General features: G+C 45.9%; 1 protein-coding gene across 1 annotated transcript in view; it reads left to right on the top strand.

Annotated features, from left to right (window-relative positions):
- LOC125292979 (ERC protein 2) overlaps nt 1-22606 on the top strand; it is a 190683-nt gene that overhangs the window by 91683 nt on the left and 76394 nt on the right. The window contains exons 10-13 of the mRNA XM_048240576.1: nt 3218-3358; nt 11114-11143; nt 12507-12700; nt 14383-14460. Coding sequence (XP_048096533.1) covers nt 3218-3358; nt 11114-11143; nt 12507-12700; nt 14383-14460 — 443 coding nt within the window. The remainder of the gene's footprint in view (nt 1-3217; nt 3359-11113; nt 11144-12506; nt 12701-14382; nt 14461-22606) is intronic.

The following is a 22606-nucleotide window of genomic DNA, read 5'->3' as shown; positions in this document are numbered from 1 at the left end:
CGACATGGAAAGGTCAGCCGCTGAATTTGATAAATTTTGTTTTCACCGAGTTGCCCCATTCAATGCTATTGAGAAGAGTCGTGTCCTAGTTTTCACCGACCAGCAGTGTTGTGTGTAACGCGTTACAGTAACGTAACTACTTTTTCGAGTAAAAAGTAGTGTAACGCGCTACTACTGAAAATTTGGTAACGTAACGTAGTTCCTTTTTCATATCGGCGCAAAGTTACTTTTCCCAGGGACAGGTTTGACAGCGACGCTGTTTTCTCAGCTGCGCACTTGCGCAATAGGCACGAGCTCCAAATGGCAGCCTACATGACAAAGGAAGTGCAATCATAGCTTCACATGGTACGTGACAGGCTGGTGGCAATGAAGCAAGACGCAGCCAACGCTAACTTCTGAGAGATGGACATTACTTCGAACTCGTTGAAACTAAGGGGAGGAATGTGAGTGTTAGTTGTAGCCTACACTGTGCCCTGATTTTGTCCACTGCCGTTAACTTAACTGCCAGCCTATTGATACGATTTGGACTAGCTTTGCACCAAATTTCGGAGGAGCGCCTGTTTAATGAAAGAGTATAAGGCTATAAAATAAGCCCTCATATATTTTGTGCTCACCTAAATGCCCAAGATGAATCGAGGCTATGTTATTTGATATTGTTTCATAGGGCTTTAGTGGTGGTTGTTACAAACACGCCAAGTCCACCCCGACAAAGACACTAAAACTGCCAAGATCTGAGAGGTCATGGGCACGCTGCGTTGCAGACACAGAAACTCACATCATGGGAAACGTGCATCAGTTCAATCAGTCACCTGTTTCCCATTTTGAAACCTTGGTGCGTCAACGCCCACTAATCAGCTGACGCTTCCACAGCCTTCTCATATCAGTGTGTAGTTTCCCTGACTGTCCACTACGTACCATGGTGTTGAAATATAAGTCCTGTGTTTTCTTGTCAAGTGCTCTGTTTGTGGCATTTTTTTTAATAATAAATAGCACAAAATAAATACCTGTTATGTCCTCCATAGTAGAACTTTATGTAGGCCTACACATTTAGGAACAGATATTGGGTTCTGCCCAAAGTCGAGCAACATAAAATAACGTAAAAGTAACGAGTAACGTAAAAAGTTACTTTCCATAAAGGGTAACTAAGTAAAGTAACGGGTTACTTTTTTGAGAAGTAACGAGTAACGAGCAAACACTACTTTTTAAAAGTAACTTCCCCAACACTGCCGACCAGACATATTGTTAAAGCTGGAAAGGAGTCACATATGGGTCTGCAAAGAGTACCTGGTGACACAAGGCAAATATGTCATCAGGGCCTTATCAAGAGTTAAAAAAGCTTTATCGCACATTCTGAAATCTGTAAGGCTGTAAGGGCCTACACTACGTGGCACTTTACGAGTGCATCATTACTATATGTATAGTTATGTAAATCATCATGTGGCATTGTGAATACTTTATAGCCGTTTATGGATATGTTTACAATGCTCTATGAATACTAGGTTCTAGTAAAGTCTCACCCAAGGTTCTTTCGTACAGGTAAATGTAAGCATTTGTACTGTATATCCTTCCATTTACATGATGCCATTCCACAACCCAAATGTTTGAAGGTTTTTTTTTCACTAACATAGACAAGTCACAGAGGTCCATCACAGAGTTGTAAGAGTGGAGAGTGAGCGGGTGAAGGCCTCTGTTACCCTGCCCTCATCTCCCAGGCAGTGGGCCTCTGTCCTGGCCTTCTCCTTGTGTTCACCCCTAGAGAGGGCTCCTCTCCTCTCACTTTCGCTCTCCTTCTCTCCTCTCACTCTCTCTCACTCTCTCTTTCTCTCTCTCTTTCTCACTCTGCGCTGGGCGGCTGGATGAAGGGGGCGCTGAGCAGACAGGGTTTCTGCGGTCGCACGAGAGTGTGTAATGAGTTTACAAGAGCCAGTGTGTTTGCTTCTAATCGCTCGCGCCATCACAAAAAAAACCTGCAAATTTACTCCCCGTCTGCCCACAGAAAAACTCTCTGCTCTGAATTAACCGATCCCCCTCGTCCTCCCCAAGCCACCGGCCTTGCCAAGGCTGCCCCCCACGTCTGCGCTGCCGAGCGAGTATTTTTATTACACGTCCTTTTTGTCCACAAGTCCCAGCCGTAGAAAGCCATTCCTCTCCCTCACAGGCGGTAGATGAAAAACACATCACATCAGCAGGCTACAGTATATACTTTTGAGTTATGTTTCACCTATTTTTTCTTTACCTCCCTGCCCTCCCTCTCTCCCTCTCTTTTTTTCCTGCCCTTTGTTTTGGATCACTGCTGGTTTATCGTTTTGCGCAATAGCCCGAAGCTCTAAATCTGTCAATCATCCAGTGATACCACATCATAAAAATGAGCAGCTACTGAGAGGGAAGAATCATACCAAAGAGTATTCATTCAGATGCCAGCTCCTCAGGGGAAAACACCTTGCTGCAAATCTCACTCGGCTTCATGTTTTATGTTCCCGAGTTTGATAACTTAATTAATACATTAATCCATGTGGAATAGCTATCATCTGTTTCTCTTGGCAGGCTCATTGCCCCCATTGCTTTGCTCTCTTCTAAATTTATGATTTGTTTATATGTTTTTCCCCCAGACATCTGAAAACGCCACAGGCCAATAAACACACCTTAGAAACGTGCTGCGTCTTACCTGGCGGAGCGTAATGACAGCTGAGAGATGGAATTGAAATCTAAACACTCATTATCTCATTTGTAGGGGATCGGGGGAACATCCACAGCTCTTGCCAGACATCCATGATAAAGATCGAGGCCTCTGCTTCATATGTGTGTTTGTTAGTGGGCTGTGAAACAGGCCGCAATCAGGCTAAATCACCTCACACCAATCAGACTGGTCATAGCACTGCTGAAGACTGCCAGTGATTTGCTCGTCACCGTAAAAGTTGCTGTTACTTTGTTGCGCGGCGTCTCTCGACGTCATGGCTTTGTTTGCCCGTAATTGCTTCAAGTTGCTGAACTCCATGAACATTCCATGGTGTCTCGTCACTACATTGTTGCTAGTCACTTCCTGTCTAAATACGGTTTTACTGCCCCTCTTGTTCTCTTTCACTAATTCTCTCTCTTTTTCTCAGTCACTCTTTTCAGTCTTTGTCTCATGCTGTCGCTGTGTGTGGCAGAGGTGTGCCTCAGATGGGAAGTCTGTGGGTCACTCTCCTCTCTCTCTCTCTGTCTCTCTCTGTCACAGGAGCGGATCATCGAGCGACTGCGAGAGCAGCGTGAGAGGGACGATCGGGAGAAGCTCGACGAGCTGGACACCTACAAGCGTGAGAACAAGGAGCTGAAGGACAAGCTGGCGTCCCTGCAGAGCCAGCTCACCAACAAAGAGGTCGGTGTGGGGTCGAGAGGTCAAAGGTCGGGGATCAGAGTGGTTCTTCTTGCTCTTGCTAGCACCTTACAGAAAGCAAGTTCAGTGTCAGATGTATTCGGCTGTGCTGTAGCTTTTTGGAGAGCTGTTGTACTGTAGATGCTCAGCTTGTAGTGTCTAGAATAAGCAGCCATGACGAGCACTACATTTCCCAAGAACCCTTTTGGGCCTAAGTACTGTGAATCAACCACCACTGTTTGCCAGCTACACTCTTTAGACTCGATAGCACGTGTGTCTTATATAGAAAATGCTCAATTCAATCCAACACAAACATAGTGGCTCCATTAACACAATACAAATCACAGAACATGTTTAGCAATAAAACACTATAAAACTGTTGTGTCTTGTAAACTTGATATTTTCGTTTACTTCTTAAATCCATTCTCACGCAAAGAAAATGTATTAAATGACAGGCGATGATTGAGTCACTGACAAAGAGTTTGTCATCTGCAAACCAAGACGGACACTGCTGAGGTCTCTGATTATGAGTTTGCAAACAGTTATAATGGGAGTATGGTCTATAATATACATCAGGTGTACTGATACTTATGTAAGCTTCAGAGATACAGCGAAGATCAAAATAGGGTGGATTTATGTGCTATAAAACAGATTGAACTGGATGGATATCTGGACAAATTTGGGCGTCATCATGCTGGCAGGCACAGAAATACAAACAGCTGTAAAATAGCAAAACACATAATGCATATACAAACACAAATTAGGTTTGTACGTCAAACCTCCTCCACAAACAAGAGTGTATGTGTTTGTGCATGATTATGGCTGTGTATGTGTACGCGAGCATCCATTTCCAACCTCTGACGCATTCATACTCAGCATACAGCGTGGCTGCACGTCTTCGTGTCTATGAGTCTAGCCACAAAAGCAGCTTTTCATGCAGACAGACCGCTCCACACGTAGTTTGTAATTATTTTGATTGGGCAGAAAGAATTATAAGAATTTAGGATCTTTACAGCGATTCAGCAGCCGTTGTAATGCGCTGTCTGTAACCTACACTTAGAGCGCTAACATCAACAGTAAAAGTAATTCCCTCTTCTGTGGCTCCCCCACCTGTGCTCACAATGGGCTCCTCTCTGGAAAACTTTGCTCACTTTGTTCTCCGAAAAAGAGTGAAAAAAAAGAAGGGCGAAAGAATGTAATTTATAGATCTGTTCCGCGGCTGTCCCTCTGCCAAGGCAGTCAGTCCCCCCCCCCCCTCCAACCCTCCATGTTGTTCCAGCGAACATGCTGGGGCAACCTCAGTGCTGAGCTAAAATTTACGAGGATGTTTGCTTTCATACTCCCAAAAGTGTACACATATCATCCTCGGGAGAAATGATATCTCGTTGCAGGTTGACACAACGCCACCTGTACAGTTTAGAGACAGGAAACTCCCCTTCTTGAAAATCTCTTTGTCAAAAAGCAAATAAACAACCTTCAGCTTTCCTTGTTTTAATTGCACGCCTCACAGTCATCGAGGATTATGCAACTGCGGGACATGAAGATAATCACTTTGTTTATAAAATGTCACCCGTTTGATGTTTTTGGCTTCTCATCCACAGCGGGAATGATGAAACTCAGTTATTATCAAGCATGTTCTACCTCTTCTCCTTCTTCTGGTTCTTCTTCCCTTTTTCCTCCTTCTGTTTGGGCGGCAAACCTCCATTTGCTTTGCTAACTGGGCTTTGCTGTAAGCTGGGCTCCGTTCCCTCCGCTCTTGAGTGTGTAATGGCAGCCTGTCCGCTCGACTCGCGCCTTCGGAGCCCCCTAACCTGCCGCTTTCCCCATCAGCCTGAAGTGGGAGGAAATGAAGGGGAAATGAGCAAATTGCATGCTTCGCACTGCAGCCCGGGCTCCCTGCGTTCAGCCAGCCAGCCAGCCAGCCAGCCAGCCAGCCTCCGCATGTGCGCGCGAGAGCCTTCTCACGTCTCTTCCTCTCTGCAGCCAGCGCTTGCACAGGCCGTTCGCTCGCTCTCTACAGTAGGCCCCAGTCTTCACCCTGGAGGAGAAGAAAGAACCGCACAGTAGAGAGGCAGAGGCCTTCTCGTGGAGTCTGGAGTCTGTGCTTGGGTTAACATTGTAAGAGGTCCCACTGAGAGCCCTATGGTGAAGTCTGCAGACTGTAAGGGCTCATGGTGGAGCTGTGCTCTGCAGGATAAAATTAGCTAAGTAGAATACAAAGCCGATGTAGGTAAGTAGCCTACTTAGTCTGCACATTAGATGAGGGCCCCTACCACGGAGCCTGGGTAGTGTTATAGTCCCCTCTATGCTGGTGGGCTGCATGGCTTGATAGTGCCCCCCTTGACCCCACGGCTCTGCTCAGCTCCCCCTGCCATCCCTCCCTGACCTCCTGTGCTCAACCGTCTCTTGTGTTGTTTTCTCTGTGCTCCCTCAGTCCTCTCTGATAGACCTGAAAGAGCAGGCATCGTCGCTGGCCTCCGAGGCCCTGAAAAAGGACTCCAGACTCAAAAGCCTGGAGCTGGCCGTAGAGCAAAAGACCCAGGAGTATAGTAAACTGGAGGGCCAGCTGCAGAAGGTAGGTATCGTAGCGCTAGGGGGCTCGACCTGGCCCGCCCCGGCCTGCCTGCTTGCTAGCCTGTCTGCCTGCCTGGTGCTGCTGTAGACTCCTCCTCCTCCTCCTCCTCCTCATCCCTGGAGCCCTGGGATCTGCGGGCCCAGGGGCTGTCAGGAGGCCCAGATGGGAGGTGCTGATAGAGGGCGTGGGTAAACAAACAGGCCTGGCTGTTTGGGCTTCCGGGGGCATGGCTGCGATGCATATCGCAAGGAAAAGCCAAGCCAAGCGACAAGCGCTCCCGTCACAAAGCAAAAGGGCGTAGAGACAGCGTGGTGGATTTAAATAAACACTCGCGTGCTGGGTTTCTTTCATGTGAAGCACCTGCACACACACACACACACACACACACACACACACACACACACACACACACACACACACATACACATACTGACAAAAGAAAAATACAGATCTACACTGTGACAGAGGCAAAGTACACTTAATGCTAAATTATCGATCATGCTCACATACCATGCAATGTGAATACCAACACATGTAGCAGGCGTTTCCAAAGGTTCATTCATGTGTAGCTATTACATCATTATTAGCTTGTAATAATGTGCTTATAAACAGTACCTCACACACATTTAGCCTCATTGTTAAAACAAAATACCTGTTTTCACTAGTTTTCATTGAGTGAATTTGGAGTAATAATTCAATAAACAAGGACAAGTACAGGCATACACAAGCAGTGATTTTCCACAGGTTTATTTCTTGAAACACATGCAGTGATTTTCCGTAATGTAGGTGAATGATATCACTATCTGCGTACTATCTGCGCACAATCTCCGTCATTTCCGACTGAATCATCATGACTGCATCCTTTGGAAGTGTGTGGTTACGCTACTGTTTGGTGAAACAACCGGACACTGTTTCACAAACACACACACACACACACACACACACACACACACACACACACACACACACACACACACACACACACACACACACACACAGACACACACGTTTCGCCAATACTTAAGAACAAACACATGCACGGAGGTACATACACAGACACACGTGGGTTCCCACAGTGATGATATAGCTGTGGTTAGGCATGTTGATTCTCAGATACACACCACTTTGGCTGTTTATAAACTGTCTGCTGTCCACCAGAATGTCTGCGGCCCATGTAGGAAGTGACCACTCGTGCCGTTCCCATTGTACCATCCTACAGCGTAAAGACGTGTGCTATTTATAGTTGTTTCTGATATATATATATATATATATGTGTGTGTGTGTGTGTGTGTGTGAGTGTGTGTGTGTGTCTCTTGAGAGGTATTCAGAGTTCTGGGTTTGTGACTAATAGGAACAGTTCAGACAGGAGTTCAAACAGTGTTGAGCAAAGAGGAGGGTTTGTTAGCTCAACTGGGCAGAGTTTAGTGCTCTCCTGCTGAAATGAGCCTTTGATGGACTAGTAATAGTCTGACTCAGTCATCCTGGAGAGTTCCGGAGCAACTTGATGTGGCTGAACACACAAGAAGACAGCCATTCGTAGACGTCACTATGAAAGAAGACAGCCATTCGTAGACGTCACTATGAAAACTTGACTGTCTATTAGGGTTCCTGTCAGTCTATAATAACTTAGATCGGAGTTTTCACTCGGATCTTTCACTAACTGACCATGTTTAGCAATGTGTCAATCTGGAAATCTGTCAATCACATTATAAGAACTGGTGCAGTGAGAGTGAGATATCTGAGTGGAATTTGATGCTGATGCATGATGTTGCGGGAAGGCCTGCTCTTTAAGTTGACCTCACTGTGCGTTATTGTGCGTCACAGCAGAAAGGTTTGCGTGTTCTCATGTTGCACAAGAGAATCCTTTAATCAGGAATTCCCTTCTTTCACAAGGGTGTCTCTTAAAGATGCGGATGTTTGTCACTCTTACAAACACGCATGCACACACATACTCCCACACACACACACACACACACACGCACACAGAAATAGAGGGAGAGGGAGGCGTGCAGTGTCCGTTTGTGTAATCAGTGCTGAATCTATAACAGAGTCTGTGTTTGGCTTTACGGAGTGGTTGAGATGTCCAGTGGTTTCAAATGTTGACATTTACAAAACGTCCCCTTGGCCTGTGAGTAAACCATCCGAGGCTCGCATGCTGGACCTGCTGCAGTCAGCGTTGGGACTGTCAACTCTGATGGGAGCTCTTAAACAGTGCACTCCATCCCTACCAACAAAGGAAAGGACCCAGAGAGACCCATGCAGGGTGGTCGTGTCCAAATTAGTGCACTCGCTTGAGTGATCGCCTCCTCTCCTAGGGTAGCCCGCTCAAACCCCCCGACATCATTTTGACATCATCCTCATGTGTTTTTCGTGTGGAAGAATAAGACACGTCACGTTAATATGTGGGCATACTTCTCTCTGGAGCCCCCTCAAAGATGACACCAATTGAGCTTTAAACGCTTACAGACAGCAAGTAGTAAGAAATGCACATATGAGGCATGAATGTGTTTTCGGCTAAAAGAAGTCAGGGTTTCCAGGCTCATTTTTTAGGCAGTAGGAACTCAGCATCGTTGCTTTGAAAAGCCCTTTGAAGAGAAGAACCGTTGTCATCTGCCTTCAAGATAATACAGATGTTTTGTGATGTCACCATAAAAGCAAATGCTGAGCCATTCTTCTTCTTGTCTTGCCTTTTTCTATTTTTCTTTCTTCTTTTTCTTTCTTTGTCCCTGTTTCCTTGTTTTGGGAGCATTGTCATATTAATATCATCAGTCACACCGCATCCTCACCGCACGCCGGCTCATTTGGAGACCATGCCTGTGAAATATTATCCCGCGAGACCAGAGGAGTGTTACTCAGTCATTCCTCATCACTGATTTAGTGCGGAAAAGTCTGTCCAAACACTGGAAAGATTCATATCAAAGATGTACACGCACAACATGCCTGCACACAATTCAACAACACATGCATGCACACACAAACACACACACACACACACAGTAACACACACCCAGAGAGAGACATACCCACAGAGCCTGGTGGTCCAACCCACTGTATATAATGCTTATAGTGATCCTCAAAATATTTCACCCTAACCCCTTTTTTCTCTCTACTCTGTCTCTCTCTCTCTCTCTCTCTAACCACAGTTATTCATTCTCCAAATCCTCCATACCTCCCCCACCCCTCTCTTACCTGTGCCCCCCTGTTCTCTTTAGCCAGCAGAAACAGCCTGTCTATAGGGCCTGCTGCTGGATTATATTACTGACACATGGATGAGTGATTGGCCGGTCGTTGTTTGTTCTCGGGGAGAGAGATGCCGTCCTGACAGGCTCATTCAGCCCCATTGAGACCCTCTCTTCATGCTGCACTGGCCCTGGGCTCGCTCCAGTGTCCACCCCAAACCTCCCCCACACCCCCCTATCCGTCTGTCCGTCCCACCGTCTCCTCGTGGCGCGCGCGGCTAATAGCTTTCAGAGTGTGTTATTTCAGAGATGAACAATAACTGCATGTAACAAGCGTAAAGCGAGACATCCCAGGGTCAGCGCGGAGACTATGATGTTCTAACGTGCCAGGTTTTTAGCGGACTACTTTGGGGTTAGACTGCTGTTTTCGGTGCGGGCTGATAACTTTGCACATCTGGTTCGCGTTTATAGAATAAGCCCAGATCTCTGATACTTAAATGTTTTGAATGTTTCGGATTGTTTTGCATGTGTAGGGGGCTTGTATCGTATAGTTTCTCAGATGTATATGCGTTGCTTGGTGGGAGAGAAGATTTTGGGCAGATCATATCTCCTCTTACAGTCCTCTGGTTCCATCAAAAGCTTGTGCAAACTGGCCTTCAGTATACTACAACACCCACAAGTTTATGGTCTGTCACTCCGGGCAGAATTTTATGTATCAAAAAATTTAACATTGTGCTGTTTTGTCCCCTATTTTGAAGGAATAAATATGAAATGTCATAATATACCTAGTCTTGATAGACTCAGTTAACTGACGTCTGTACCTGTCTCAAACGTCTAGACAGTGTTTTCATTATAGATTTATTGGACACGCTTGTTTATGTCTATGACACCTAAAATGAGTGTTACGTCCTTATAGTAGCAAACAGATGCTTATTTTCTTTTGAACTGTTTTTTAAAAGGTACATTATAATTTGGGGGTGGAGTGCGGTGCTGTAAAACCTGTGTGTGTGTTTGTGTTTGTGTGTGTGTTTGTGTGTGTGTGTGTGTGTGTGTGTGTGTGTGTGTGTGTGTGTGTGTGTTGTGTGTTTAATATCATTGCTCACTGAGTCCTTGTTCTGACAGCACGAAGGCTTTCCTTAGGGAAGTACCGATGTGTCGATGTTTGGGCCAGCGGCTTCCACTGTCACAACAAGCCTAAGCGCTCGGGAGAGATGTGTGCTGTGTGAGAAAGCGGGAGATAATTCTAGGTTCCATATCTTCCTCTGGGATATGTTTTTCTCTCCCCCAAAATGCGGGAATGAGTAATTGCAACAATGAATGCCTTCACTGTTCTCTCTAAAGACACCAGAAGGGAATAAAATTAAATTGTGGGAGGAGAGGAAGAGAAGATGTTTGGTGGTCTTGTAAAAAAACAAAATGGTGCCAAGCAGGGAGAAATTAAATTTTCGTAATGAATTAAAAAGAAGAAGAAGAAGAAGAAGAAGAAAAGAAAGGAGAGAAAAAAAAAACATTTAAAACATTTGCTGAACACAAGCTGGAGGGGAGATTGTTTAGTAAAGGGAAGCCACATGAAAGCGAGCCTCAAACAACACACAGGCCTTTTTCTATGTCCCCGAGTTTCCTCACAGAGGAACATGGTTTCTATCAGGCATTTCTTCAAGTCATTAAAGTCTATGGCAAACGGATTGTCTTTGTTTGGGAATGACCCCTGTGCCTTCCACTGCTGTGACTTAAGCACAGACGGACACTCTCTGAAGGCACTCTGTGTTGATGCAAGTTGTTGATCGTATTCATTGCGAATGGGGCGTCGGGAGGGCACATGTGTTTGAAATGCATGTCTTGTGAAGAGTTCTGGTTTTTGAAGAGCCCTTACTAACCAGTGCATGCAGATGGCCAAATAAGTGATGACTCCCCTCTTTCTTTTTTCTGTTTCCCCTCCCCTCCTCCTCCCCCTCCTCCTCCCCCTCTTACTTCACATCTTCCTCCCTCGCTTACTCACTCTAGAACCCCGGCAGGATTGAAGGGAAACCCGCGGTAGGCCCTGTGTTTGTGTGTGTGTGTGTGTTGTTGTGTGTGTACTGTATGTGTGTTTGTGTAAGCATGCTTGAATGTCTGTATGTCTCTATCTCTCGTTATGTATGTATGTGCGAGTGTGTGTGTGTGTGTGTGTGTGTGTGTGTGTGTGTGTGTGTATGTGTGTTGTTTGTGTGTGTGTGTTTTTGTGTGTGTATGTGTGTTTGTGTAAGCATGCTTGAATGTCTGTAAGTCTCTTTCTATCTCTTGCTATGTATGTATGTGTGTGTGTGTGTGTGTGTGTGTGTGTGTGCGAGTGTGTGTGTGTGTACTGTAGTGCTGTATCTTTGTGTCATCTTCACCACGTTTGTTTTGAGACTCTTGTGTTTTGACACAGTATCTCGCTGTCTCACAGTGTCTGCCTGTCTAACTGCCATCCTATCGTATGCACATTGCATTGCTGTCTGCATGGCTTCAGTCCAGCTCCACCTGCCTCATCACCCCTTGTCTCCAACACATTCATCCTCTCACCTCTCCCCAGCCTCTCTTCTCCTGAGGGTTATCTTTGGATGGTCTGGTCTCAGATCAGGCCCTCTCGTCAATGTTGTGTTCAAAATAGAACACCACATTCTGTAAACTCTGCTCAACAGCCTCGTTTCCTTTATCTGGCCTCCTCATCTGTTGTTGTGCATTCCAGAGTGATACCAATCAGTCAGTGTTAAGCCTGTGACCACAGTCAAATAAATATGTGTGCACCATCCATTGTCAGATCTTTATCCCTGTGTCCTAAAAAAGATGTCTGTGTTGTGCTTTATTAGGCGGATGCTTTAAAAGATGTAAAGGCTGAATAAATAAATGGGCGATTGATTCATGCCGTCTTTCCTCTTCTCTCCCTCCCTCCCTCTCTCTCTCTCTCTCTCTCTCTCTCTCTCTCTCTCTCTCTCTCTCTCTCTCTCTCCCACTCTTGGATGCCGGGCCTGGTATTCTCAATATGGTGGTGGCTGTGTGGTTTGTTTGCTGTCTGTGTTTTATGTCTAAATGTGTGTCTGTGTATGTGTATTACATACCATCATTGTATTTGTGTGTGTCTGTGTGTGTGGATGTGGTTGTGGTTGTGGTATGTGGATGATTTTCTTCTGTATTGTGTGAATGATTGAATATGCTTCATATGATATGTATTTGTGTCTGTGTGAATGTGTGGGTGCAATGTACATTTGTATTTGTGTATATCTGAATACATGGTGTGTGTGTATACATATGCACTGTGTATACATATTACTGTGTGTGTGTGTGTGTATACATATTACTGTGTGTGTGTGTATATACTTATTACTGTGTGTGTGTGTGTGTGTACGTGTATGTGTACGCTGGCGGGCTGTGAAAGGCCTTGGAGGTGGAGGAGGCGGCACGGCGTAACCCTGAGATGGCGGAGCGTCTGAAGGCTCTCGAGGGCGAGGTGGCGCAGCACCAGGAGGAGTCTGGGAAATCGAAGGCCGAGGTGGAGAGACTGCTGGGCCTCCTCAGGGACGTGGAGGCTGAGCGCGCCGACAAGGACCAGAGGCTCGCCGAGCTGGAGAGGTAAACGACTGCACACACACACACACACACACACACACACACACACACACACACACACACACACACACACACACACACACACACACACACACACACACCATTCTCCTCTCAGACTCGTATGAATATGAAGGACAGAGGGTGTAACCCTCCAAAAACCACACAATCTGTGGGCTTCTTTAGTTATATAAATTCAAACATTTGACACGTGACAATGTAACACATGGCAGACTACCCTCCAACAAGCCTTTGCTCAATGCAAGAAAGGTGTAAGACTCATTTGAAGTTAGAATCAGAATGTGAGGTGTACAACACCTCATGTTTTGGTAAAAAGCTCATTCACTTGTTTCACCACACACACACACACACACACACACACACACACACACACACACACACACACACGTGTCACGTACAAACACATTCTCGCACACACATACATTCACACACATGTACAGACACACACATTGTCACACACAGATACATTCACACACATACACACACACACACACACACACACACACACACACACACACACACACAGTCCAAGGTTGCCATGCTAATTTGCCCCATGTTGCACTGATTTGCCCGTCCTGCCGGCCTGGTCTCTGCTGGGCACCGGGTGTGGGCACTCACAGGCCAGGGTGAGTATGTGCACCACACAGATGGTTATGCCTTCAACTCTACCGGCTGGGCAAGCTGCTCACCACCACACACATGCCACCACACACATTCTCTGGAAGCCTAGAATCAGACGATGTGTGTTTCCCTTTACTTCATGTGAGGCACTGTTGACAGCTAATTCAGTGTGTGTGGGTGTGGGTGGGTGTGTGTGTGTGTGTGTGTGTGTGTGTGTGTGTTTTGATCTGCTTTATGTATACCACGTGTGTTCCTGCTTCCGCTTGTTTAGACACGTTGTTTAATTGTCAGCATGGGCAATTCTGTGCGAATGTGCATGTTTGTGTGGAAGTATTTGTGTGTTTGTGTGTGTGTGTGTGCACGTGTGTGTGTGTGTGTGTGTGTGTGTGTGTGTGTGTGTGTGTGTGTGTGTGTGTGTGTCTGTGTGTGTGAACAAGCTTCCCGTAAGCTTGAGTGATGCCGACTTTTATGGAGTTTGACTTGGGGCCAGTGCAGGAACAGCAGGAGAGAGCCAGTTCTCCGCATTACTGTTCACACAGCAGCACTCACACACACACACACACACACACACACACACACACATTCTCACACATGCCAAAACACAAATGGCAACTGCACATTTACTCTTCCTCTCTCATTACTGGCAAACCAGAACACAATTACCCCATGATTTACACATTGGAGGCCTGTCGGTGCCGAGCTGTCACACCACACACACACACACACACTCTCAGGATCACAGAATGATTTAGTGATAGTCACTGTTAAGATGAGGGGTGTTTGTTGCCAAAATGGCAGAGGCTTTTGGTGTGAAGCAAGATGCAAATGCACTTAGATGCTTTAATAAGGCCCTCACAGGTGTGTGTGTGTGTGTGTGTGTGTGTGTGTGTGTGTGTGTGTGTGTGTGTGTGTGTGTGTATTAATGTGTGTGTGTCCAGGTTTCTTACTTCGTTTTGCTTATTTAATGTGCCGGTCTTTCTTCCTGTTTGTTCTGACCTATCCAATCCCTCCGGCCTGTCTTGTCCTTTAACACGGACCAATCACAGAGCCTCCTCTGCTAAGCCCCTCCCAGTGTCCGCCAGTCCACAGCAGTGGGGCGGGCTAATGTTGGACTTCTTTGGAAAGTGAGTGGTCAGTTGGCACGCCAATTACAGGTGGATGGCATCGGTCTCTTTTGAGACCTGCACGGCTAACAGCCCATGCAGGCATGACTGCCTTGTCCGGTAAACCCTCTACACAACCAGCACAGTGGATCTACATAATGCATTCTTGCACAGCAGCATGGTGGCATTCGGAGAATGAGTTTGTGGCTTGTTGACCATCAGGTGAGAGAGTGATGATGTCCCACAGCTAACTCAGTCCAGCTTGTCCTGCATGATCTGCTCTGGACATATGAGTGCTGACACACACACACACACACACACACACACACACACACACACACACACACACACGCACACGTACACACACACACACACACACCTAAGCCTAAGGTCCAGCTCCCTCAACCTCCTAACCTCCCTGTTTATGCAACTACACTTCTCTACTCCAGTCTGAAAACTAACACTAATAGCAGGATATGTAGTGCATGTCCCCATGTGGGTTGTTATGGAGAAGAATCCTGCATGCAGAGCTGTTAGTTGCCTGTGCTCAGATTTGCTCAGGTATTATTATAGTTTGGTATGTTATGGTATGGTTTGATAACCATTCTTGCACAAAGCAGTTCATGTGGAGATTTATGCTGTTTTGAACCTTCTGCTACACATTCCCTTGCAGAAAGTCAGTGAATAAACATTGTTTGTGTATATTTGAAAGGGTTGGTAAGTGTGTTGTTTGTCTTCGTGGTTCACTGTGTGTGTATTTGTGTATGTGTGTGAGTGTGTGTGTGTGTGTGTGTGTGTGTGTGTGTGTGTTTGTGTATGTGTATGCACATGTCTGATGGCCAAAAGCATTGTCTACCCTATTAACCACTATATTAGCTGAGTGACTACCACATGTGATAACCACACTACAGACCCATTAGCTCTATCCCTCTCTCTTTGTCTCTCTCGCTCTCTCTCTCCTCCACCCTCTGTTCTCTGTCTTTCAATACTCCCTCCTTCTCACCTTCTGTCATTCCCTTTGTCTCTCTGTTGGTCCATTTGTCAGGAGAGGGGTCAGGCGCTGGACTCTCCGTCTGTGTTTATTTGATTGTGTCTGAGTGGGATTGCATGTCTCGCTTCTTTATCCAAGTTTTCCTTTTGTGTGTGTGTGTGCATGTTTCTGTGTGTGTGTGTGTGTGTGTGTGTGTGTGTGTGTGTGTGTGTGTATGTGTCTGTGTGTGTGTGTGTGTGTGTGTGTGTGTGTGTGTGTGTGTGTGTGTGTGTGTGTGTGTGTGTGTGTGTGGGTGGGTGGGTGTGGTGCACATTGCATGACTGCTTGCCCGTGTGTGGGTGTGGGTGTGCTATAGAATTAGGACTTATCTTTTTATGAGACAGTGAACGAGTGTCTGTCGACTGTCGTCCATCTTGTTGATGGCCCAGGCCCCTGACGATCCCAAACGCGCTGCCTTTATCTCCATGGCACTGGGGTCAGGGGTCACACAGGGGGCAGAGGTCGCTGTCTACTGACGGCACACTCTCTTCCTCTTCTGTCTGACTCACTGCCAACACAGCGGTGAGAGGAAAGAGGCCCACCAAATCACATCTCTCTCTCCCTTTCTCTCTCTCTCCCTCTCTCTCTCAGTCACCATCTCTCTCTATCTCTCTCTCTCACACACACACACACACACACACACACACACACACACACACACACACACACACACACACACACACACACACACACACACACACACACACATTTATTAGGCCTGTGATAAATCAGGGGCGATGAGGCCTTTGTGCTTTTGTGATACATGGGGGGTTAAATCAAGCCAGCTCACACTCTAATATCTTTACTTCATCCTTTGTTTCCCTTCGCCCTCCTTTTCTATTCTCTCTACCTTCTCTCTCCTCTCTTCCTCTCCTCTCCTCCTCCTCTCCTCTCCTCCTCCTCTCCTCTGCCCTGGGTGTGCTTTCCCTTTGTTTCCTCCTTTGGATCCAGCCTTGGTTCCAGGTCAGTCTGAGCCTGTCGTTTGCCTGTTGTCCAGATCTCCTCCTCGCTCACTGTGCTACTAATCCCTCTGTGCCACTGGACTAGTCCTGCTCAGGTCTCCTATGTCTTCTGAATGTGGCTGCCTCTAAGTATCCCTAACCTCTCTCTGGTGCTCTAATCCTTATGACTCTAACATCCCACGACCCCGGCTGTGTGGAATACATGATCCTGCCATCTGCCCCTTCTCTGCGCCAACATTCTGGAGAGTTTGGGTTTCTTTCTCTTCACTCACTTCTCTATTGCTCTCGCCTTCTCTCCCTCTTGCCTACTCTCTCTCTCTCTTCCTTTTTCCCCTCTATTCTTACCATCCTCTCTCCTTCACCTACTCTCTCCCGCTCTCCTTTCCCTCCCTCTCCCTCTCCTCTTCCTCTCTTCCTCTCTTCCTCTCTTCCTCTCTCTTGTCTTTATTATGGCTGTGGCCCAGTCATATAGGTTTAGTCAGATTTTTTTTTTTTTTTTTTTTTTTTTTTTTTTCATGCCCAAATTTCCGTCCAATGATTCCGGGACACTGAAAGACCGGGTACACGAAACTTGGTGGACATGTAACCCACATGGATAGCATGGAACCATCGTTTTTCGATCTGTAGCTCCCCCCGCTGAATTGGACCCCCGAAAGGAGGTAGGGCAGACACAGTTTTCTGTGAATATCTCGAAAACCGTAGGGTTTAGGAGGACCTTTTTTTTTATGTTGATCTCAAGGGGCCATGTCAACCCATTCCATAACCACTCATTTCATCTATAAGCCCACCTAGTTAAACACAAAAAAGTAAAAATGAGGTGGTGTAATTGAAGGTATCTGTGACCTAACATAGTCAAAACTGCACGAAATGGAAGTGTAGGATCATTATGACACCCTCTGTATGCACGCCAAGTTTTGTGGAATTCCGTTCATGGGGGGGCCACACAATAAATTAATTTATGTTACTATACACCAACTGGCCTGTAGGTGGCGGAGACAGTTTTCTGTGAATATCTCGAGAACCGTGGGGCCTAGGAGGTCCACCTTTTTTTATGTTGGTCTTAAGGGGGCATGTCAACCCATCCCATTACCACTTATTTCATGTATAGCCCACCCTGGTTAAAAAAATTAAAAGCAAAAATTAGGTGTTTTCATCTCAATATCTCTGGCTGACAAGGTCAAAACTGCACGAAATTAAAAGTGTAGGATCATTATGACACCCTCTGAATGCATGCCATTCGTTCATGGGGGGGACCTTACAATAAAAATAATTTATGTGTACATTTGGTGGCGTATACCAACAAAAATGGATTCGGGACACTGAAAGGCGAGGTACATACCAAGTTTGTGTACCTTAACATTTTCAGTGTCCCATTTCTTGAATCCTTGTTTACTCTGGCTTGGTTTTATGCAGGTAATGCCCAATAAGGACCTGGAACCCAGCCTGATCTGCCCGTATAGGCTATTTATTTTTTTTTTTGATTTCTTAAAAGATTGAGCTTGGTTTATTTTGATGAAAGCCAGACTAGCTGTGAAATTAAAAAGCATGGACCAAACAATCAGGCTTAAACAATGCAAGGGAACATGAATCAATGTTATTACAACTATATTTGATACTAACAATACCCAAAGGACAAAATTGACAATCTTCCAACTTTGGCCCGTTAAAATGTTAGTATGAAATGCAGTTTAGAATAGCCAGAGCGTGTATTTCATCAAGGCCCATTTGGACATGTCAGTTATTTGCACCACTGGTTAGATGTAAAACAGCATTTCAGTTTCAGACTAGGCTACTGTTACTTAATTTGTGCATTAACAATAACGTTTCAGACTACTACTGTTACTTAATTTGTGCATTGACAATAAAGTATTACATGAACTAAAAGATTACTAAAAATCTTATGTAGAAGAAGAAACATTCACAAAAAAATCCATCCATCCAAAAATGACCTTTGTTTTTGATAGCTGTTGAAAATGGCATGGAACTGACAGAGATGTTTTTTGTTTAAAATACATAAAAAAATAAATAAATAAATAAATAAATAAATAACATTATGCTGATACCTTTTGCTTTTCCCAAATACAATGTAGCCTACAGGTGTAAGGTGACCTTTCATCAATCCAGTTGCAATGGATGAAACTGTGATGAACTGCCCTACTTGTGATTGTTTAGAGATTTTAAAGGTTTTATAACAATTCTAAGGTCTTCTTTGGCTATTCTACAATCTATTCACCTTTTCAGCACCAGTAGGGTAATTTCTGTGCAGCCCGCACACACACACACTCAGGCATGCCAAACAAGCATACACAAAAGTTTCAAGAGTGGGGGATGGAGTAAAATATGGAGAAATTGAAGTGTGATTTATTTTCGCTGAACGGATGTACAGGACTGGCCCGGCCCGGTCATATTTTGTACCGCTTCGCGCGTACATCTAGTTTCCTCCCTTACCTCTGGCATGTGTTCTGCTTAATCCAGCCTCTTTGCTCAGCAGATGTCTCCTCCCCGCATCCCTCCCTTCATCCCTCCATCCCTCCCTCTCCTCAGACTCCATTGTTTGTTGTTTCTCCTCTGCCGACCGCCATCCTGTCGTTTTCAGCGCTTTGATATGAAACACTGCCCTGATACCTGCCCCCTTCTCTTCCCCCAGCGCGCTCCTCATTTGTCAACGCACATCAGTTCTGGAAACATCCGCGCACACCCCCACACCCCCCCCCCCCCCCCTCGCACCTCAGCCCAGACCAGGGTAACAGGGGAAGGGAGGCTGTACTCTGTGGAGCCTAGGCAGATGTGTGTGTGTGTGTGTGTGCTGCTGGGGCTGGGGCTAGAGGTTGGACGGATGGCTTTTTAATTAGTGTATTTATATTGGAAGGGTGTTAGAGTGATTATTAATCAGAGCCAGGAGTCTTACCATTGGGAGAGTACAGAAATGGTCCTAACTCACACATCCACAGACGCACACACACACACACACACACACACATACACATGCAGACACATTTTGCAAAGCATACACACGCATACGTCTGGCTTTGGTTGCATCTGAGACACGAGATATTTGTTTTGGGCGTGTGAGGGACATTGCTGAAGAGGTTTGCTGAAGAGCTTAGAAAGCTTAGCTGTTTTAGGACACCACTTTGTGATAAACATGAATGGGATTAGGCCGAGGATAATGATGGAAATTATGATAAATGCAAAGCAATGATGATACACATGGCTGAAAATACTAGTGATGATGATGATGACGAGGATAGTGACTCTGATATTGATGATGGTGGTGATGAGGATGACCGTGATGATGAAGATGGTAGTGGTGTTGCTGATGGCAGTGCTGATTACCAAGGGGACTGAGGCATATGGAGCTGCTTGTTGGTATTGGCTGTAGGTTCGTGTCTGGGGAAGACCCTGGTTCTTGGTCTTGACTCACTGAGTGCGCGTGCCAAATGTACTTCCCTCTCATCAGGAAGAGAGAGGTCTCTAAAGCGAATACCCATCCCACAAGTCACTTACTGACACACACACACACACTCTATCAATCCCTCTCTCTCTCTCTTTTTCTCTCACTCTCTCTTTTGCTCTTTTAGGAACACACACACACACTCTATCAATCCCCCCCCCTCTCTCTCTGTCTTTCACTCTCTATTTTGTTCTTTTAGGAACACACACACACTCTATCAATCCCTCTCTCTTTCTCTCTCTCTCCCTTCCTTTTTTGTTCTTTTAGGAACTTTTTTGTTCTTTTACTCCACACACACACACACACACACACACACACACACACACACACTATCAATCCCTCTCTCTCTCTCAATCCCTTTGTATTTTGCTCTTTTAGGAACACACACACACACACACATGCACCCACACGCACCCACACACACCCACATACCACACCATTTGCCTGTGTTCAGTTTATGTGTTTTCATGTCGTGTATGGATGTACAGTAGTGTATGTGGCTTGTGTAGGTGCCTGATGTGTGTTATTTATGGTGGAACAGGCAGGATAGACTAGAGAATGAAAGAGGTCACAGACCGGCTGAGCTGGAAAAATCCACACTTGACTTCTCTTCTCAGGCTCTGGGGTATTTTTGTAGTGATAAGACCTGTCCTAGGCTTTTGGACGGAAAAAATCAATTAGTTTAAAACACCCAATAAAATGTCATTCCTCCTGTTTCCATTTGATGTGTTGGTTTTACATGATTGTCTTCTCAAATATGAATAATTCTTTACCTCTGCCATGGCTGTTCAGTGTTTTTGGAATAAGAAAAGATTCCATTAATCTATATTAATATCTGAGATAAATCAGATGATATAAGACTCTCATGGGGAAATTTACTGTCAATTCTGGAAGTTGCCAATTGCCAAGGACTCATTGCTCCCTTACTCATGCTTCTTGTTTAAATATCCCCACTCTATTTTCCTAAAGCCTGAGTGTGTGTGCGTGTGGTTGTGTGTGTGTGTGTGTGTGTGTGTGTGTGTGTGTGAGAAAAGAGAGAGAGAGAGAGAAAAATCGAGAGAAAGACAGATGAGGGAGAGAGAATCAGAGGGAAAGAGAAAGAGAGAGAGAGAGAGATGAAGGACTAGAGGACGGGCTTTCACAGCCAGCGCTGAAGTGGAGCTGCTTATCTTGGAGGTGGGAGCTGGAGCTCTGTCCAGTTGGAGGATGTTGGAGGAAATGTGAAAAATGACTTTGATTCCGCTCCGTTAACCATCTGACTGGCTCCGTGCTACACTGCACAGGTCTAGCCCTCTCTCCTCTCCTCAGTCCTCACTCACTCTCTCTCTCTCTTGTTTTCTCTCTTTCTCTCTCCTGCTCTCTTTCTCTTTCGCTCTTTCTCTCTCTCTCTCTTGCTCTCTTTCTCTCTCTTTCTCTCTCCTGCTCTCTTTTTCTCTCTCACTCTTTCTCTCTCTCTTGCTGTCTCTCTCTCTTTTTCTCTCTCCTGCTCTCTCTCTGTTTCTCCACCTTTCTGTCTTTCTGTCTTTCTCTTTTCTGCTGAGTGGTTGAGTGTTTCTTTGTCCGTATGTTAGGCTCCTCTCTACACTCACACACACTCACACACACGCTGGCACACTTGACGCTCCACACACACTCCCTCCACTGACTCACGCATTCAAAGACTCCACACACACACTCACACACACTCACACGCACTCACCCACACTCACACACACTCACACACACTCTCACACGCTCACACACACACTCACACGTTACAGTAACCCCCCCTCAAAGAGCAGCCTTGTTGTGACTTGCCCTCTGTATAAACATTTGTCTATTTATCATCAGCAGTGTGTAGCATAGATAAGTCCACAGCAGTATGGCTGTTATCTGTGCCGTGGGCCTGTCTGGAGTCCTGCCTTTATTTAGACTAGCCGCCCGGTGCACACCACCACCACCGCCGGCCTCCGCGTGTGGCAGGGCTCTTCTACTGTACACTATCTCCAGAGGCCAGAGTCCAGGGGTCCATGACAGATGAGCTGGGGCCGGTGTGGGCTGAAGGGTCCGGCGGGCGGGTGTTTGTTGTTCTCATATCGGTGCTAGTGAGCTTAACAAACAACAACACCATGTCGTCCTCTCTGAGAGCAGCGAGATAAATGGACAGAGACTGACAGAAAGTGTGACAGCATTGTGCCTCTGAAGGCCCTGTTTATGTTGGATGGAAAATGTGTGTGTGTGTGTGTGTGTGCGTGTGTGTGTATAGATGTGTAGGAGGAAAAGAGAGTGAGTGAGAGAGAGATTGTACCATAAGGTGTATGTGTGTGATAGTGTGTGTGTAGCAGCAGCAGCAGCACAAAAGAGAGGCTGCCGTAAAATGTGCGATTATGTGTGTGTGTGTGTGTGTGTGTGTGTGTGTGTGTGTGTAGGAGCAGTTCACAAGAGAGAAGAAACAGTAATGCGTGTGTGTGTGTGTGTGTGTGTGTGTGTGTGTAGGGGCAGTGCTCAAGAGAGAAGAAACAGTTAGTTATGTTTCTCTGTGTGTGTGTGTGTGTGTGTGTGTGTGTAGGAGCAGTTGTGCACAGGAGAGAAGAAACAGTTAGTTGTCTGTGTGTGTGTGTGTGTGTGTGTGTGTGTGTGTGTGGTCTCTGTCAGACAGATGTCTTCAGCAGGTCTGCTGCCGAGCTGTTTGCGTTGTCTCTGATTTCCCCATTAAAACACAGTTCCCATCTCCACCAGATC

This window comes from Alosa alosa, chromosome 4, assembly GCF_017589495.1.
Source record: "Alosa alosa isolate M-15738 ecotype Scorff River chromosome 4, AALO_Geno_1.1, whole genome shotgun sequence".
Lineage (NCBI taxonomy): Eukaryota > Metazoa > Chordata > Actinopteri > Clupeiformes > Clupeidae > Alosa > Alosa alosa.
The sequence above is the reverse complement of the archived record's forward strand: the minus strand, read 5'-3'. Positions and strand labels throughout refer to the sequence as shown.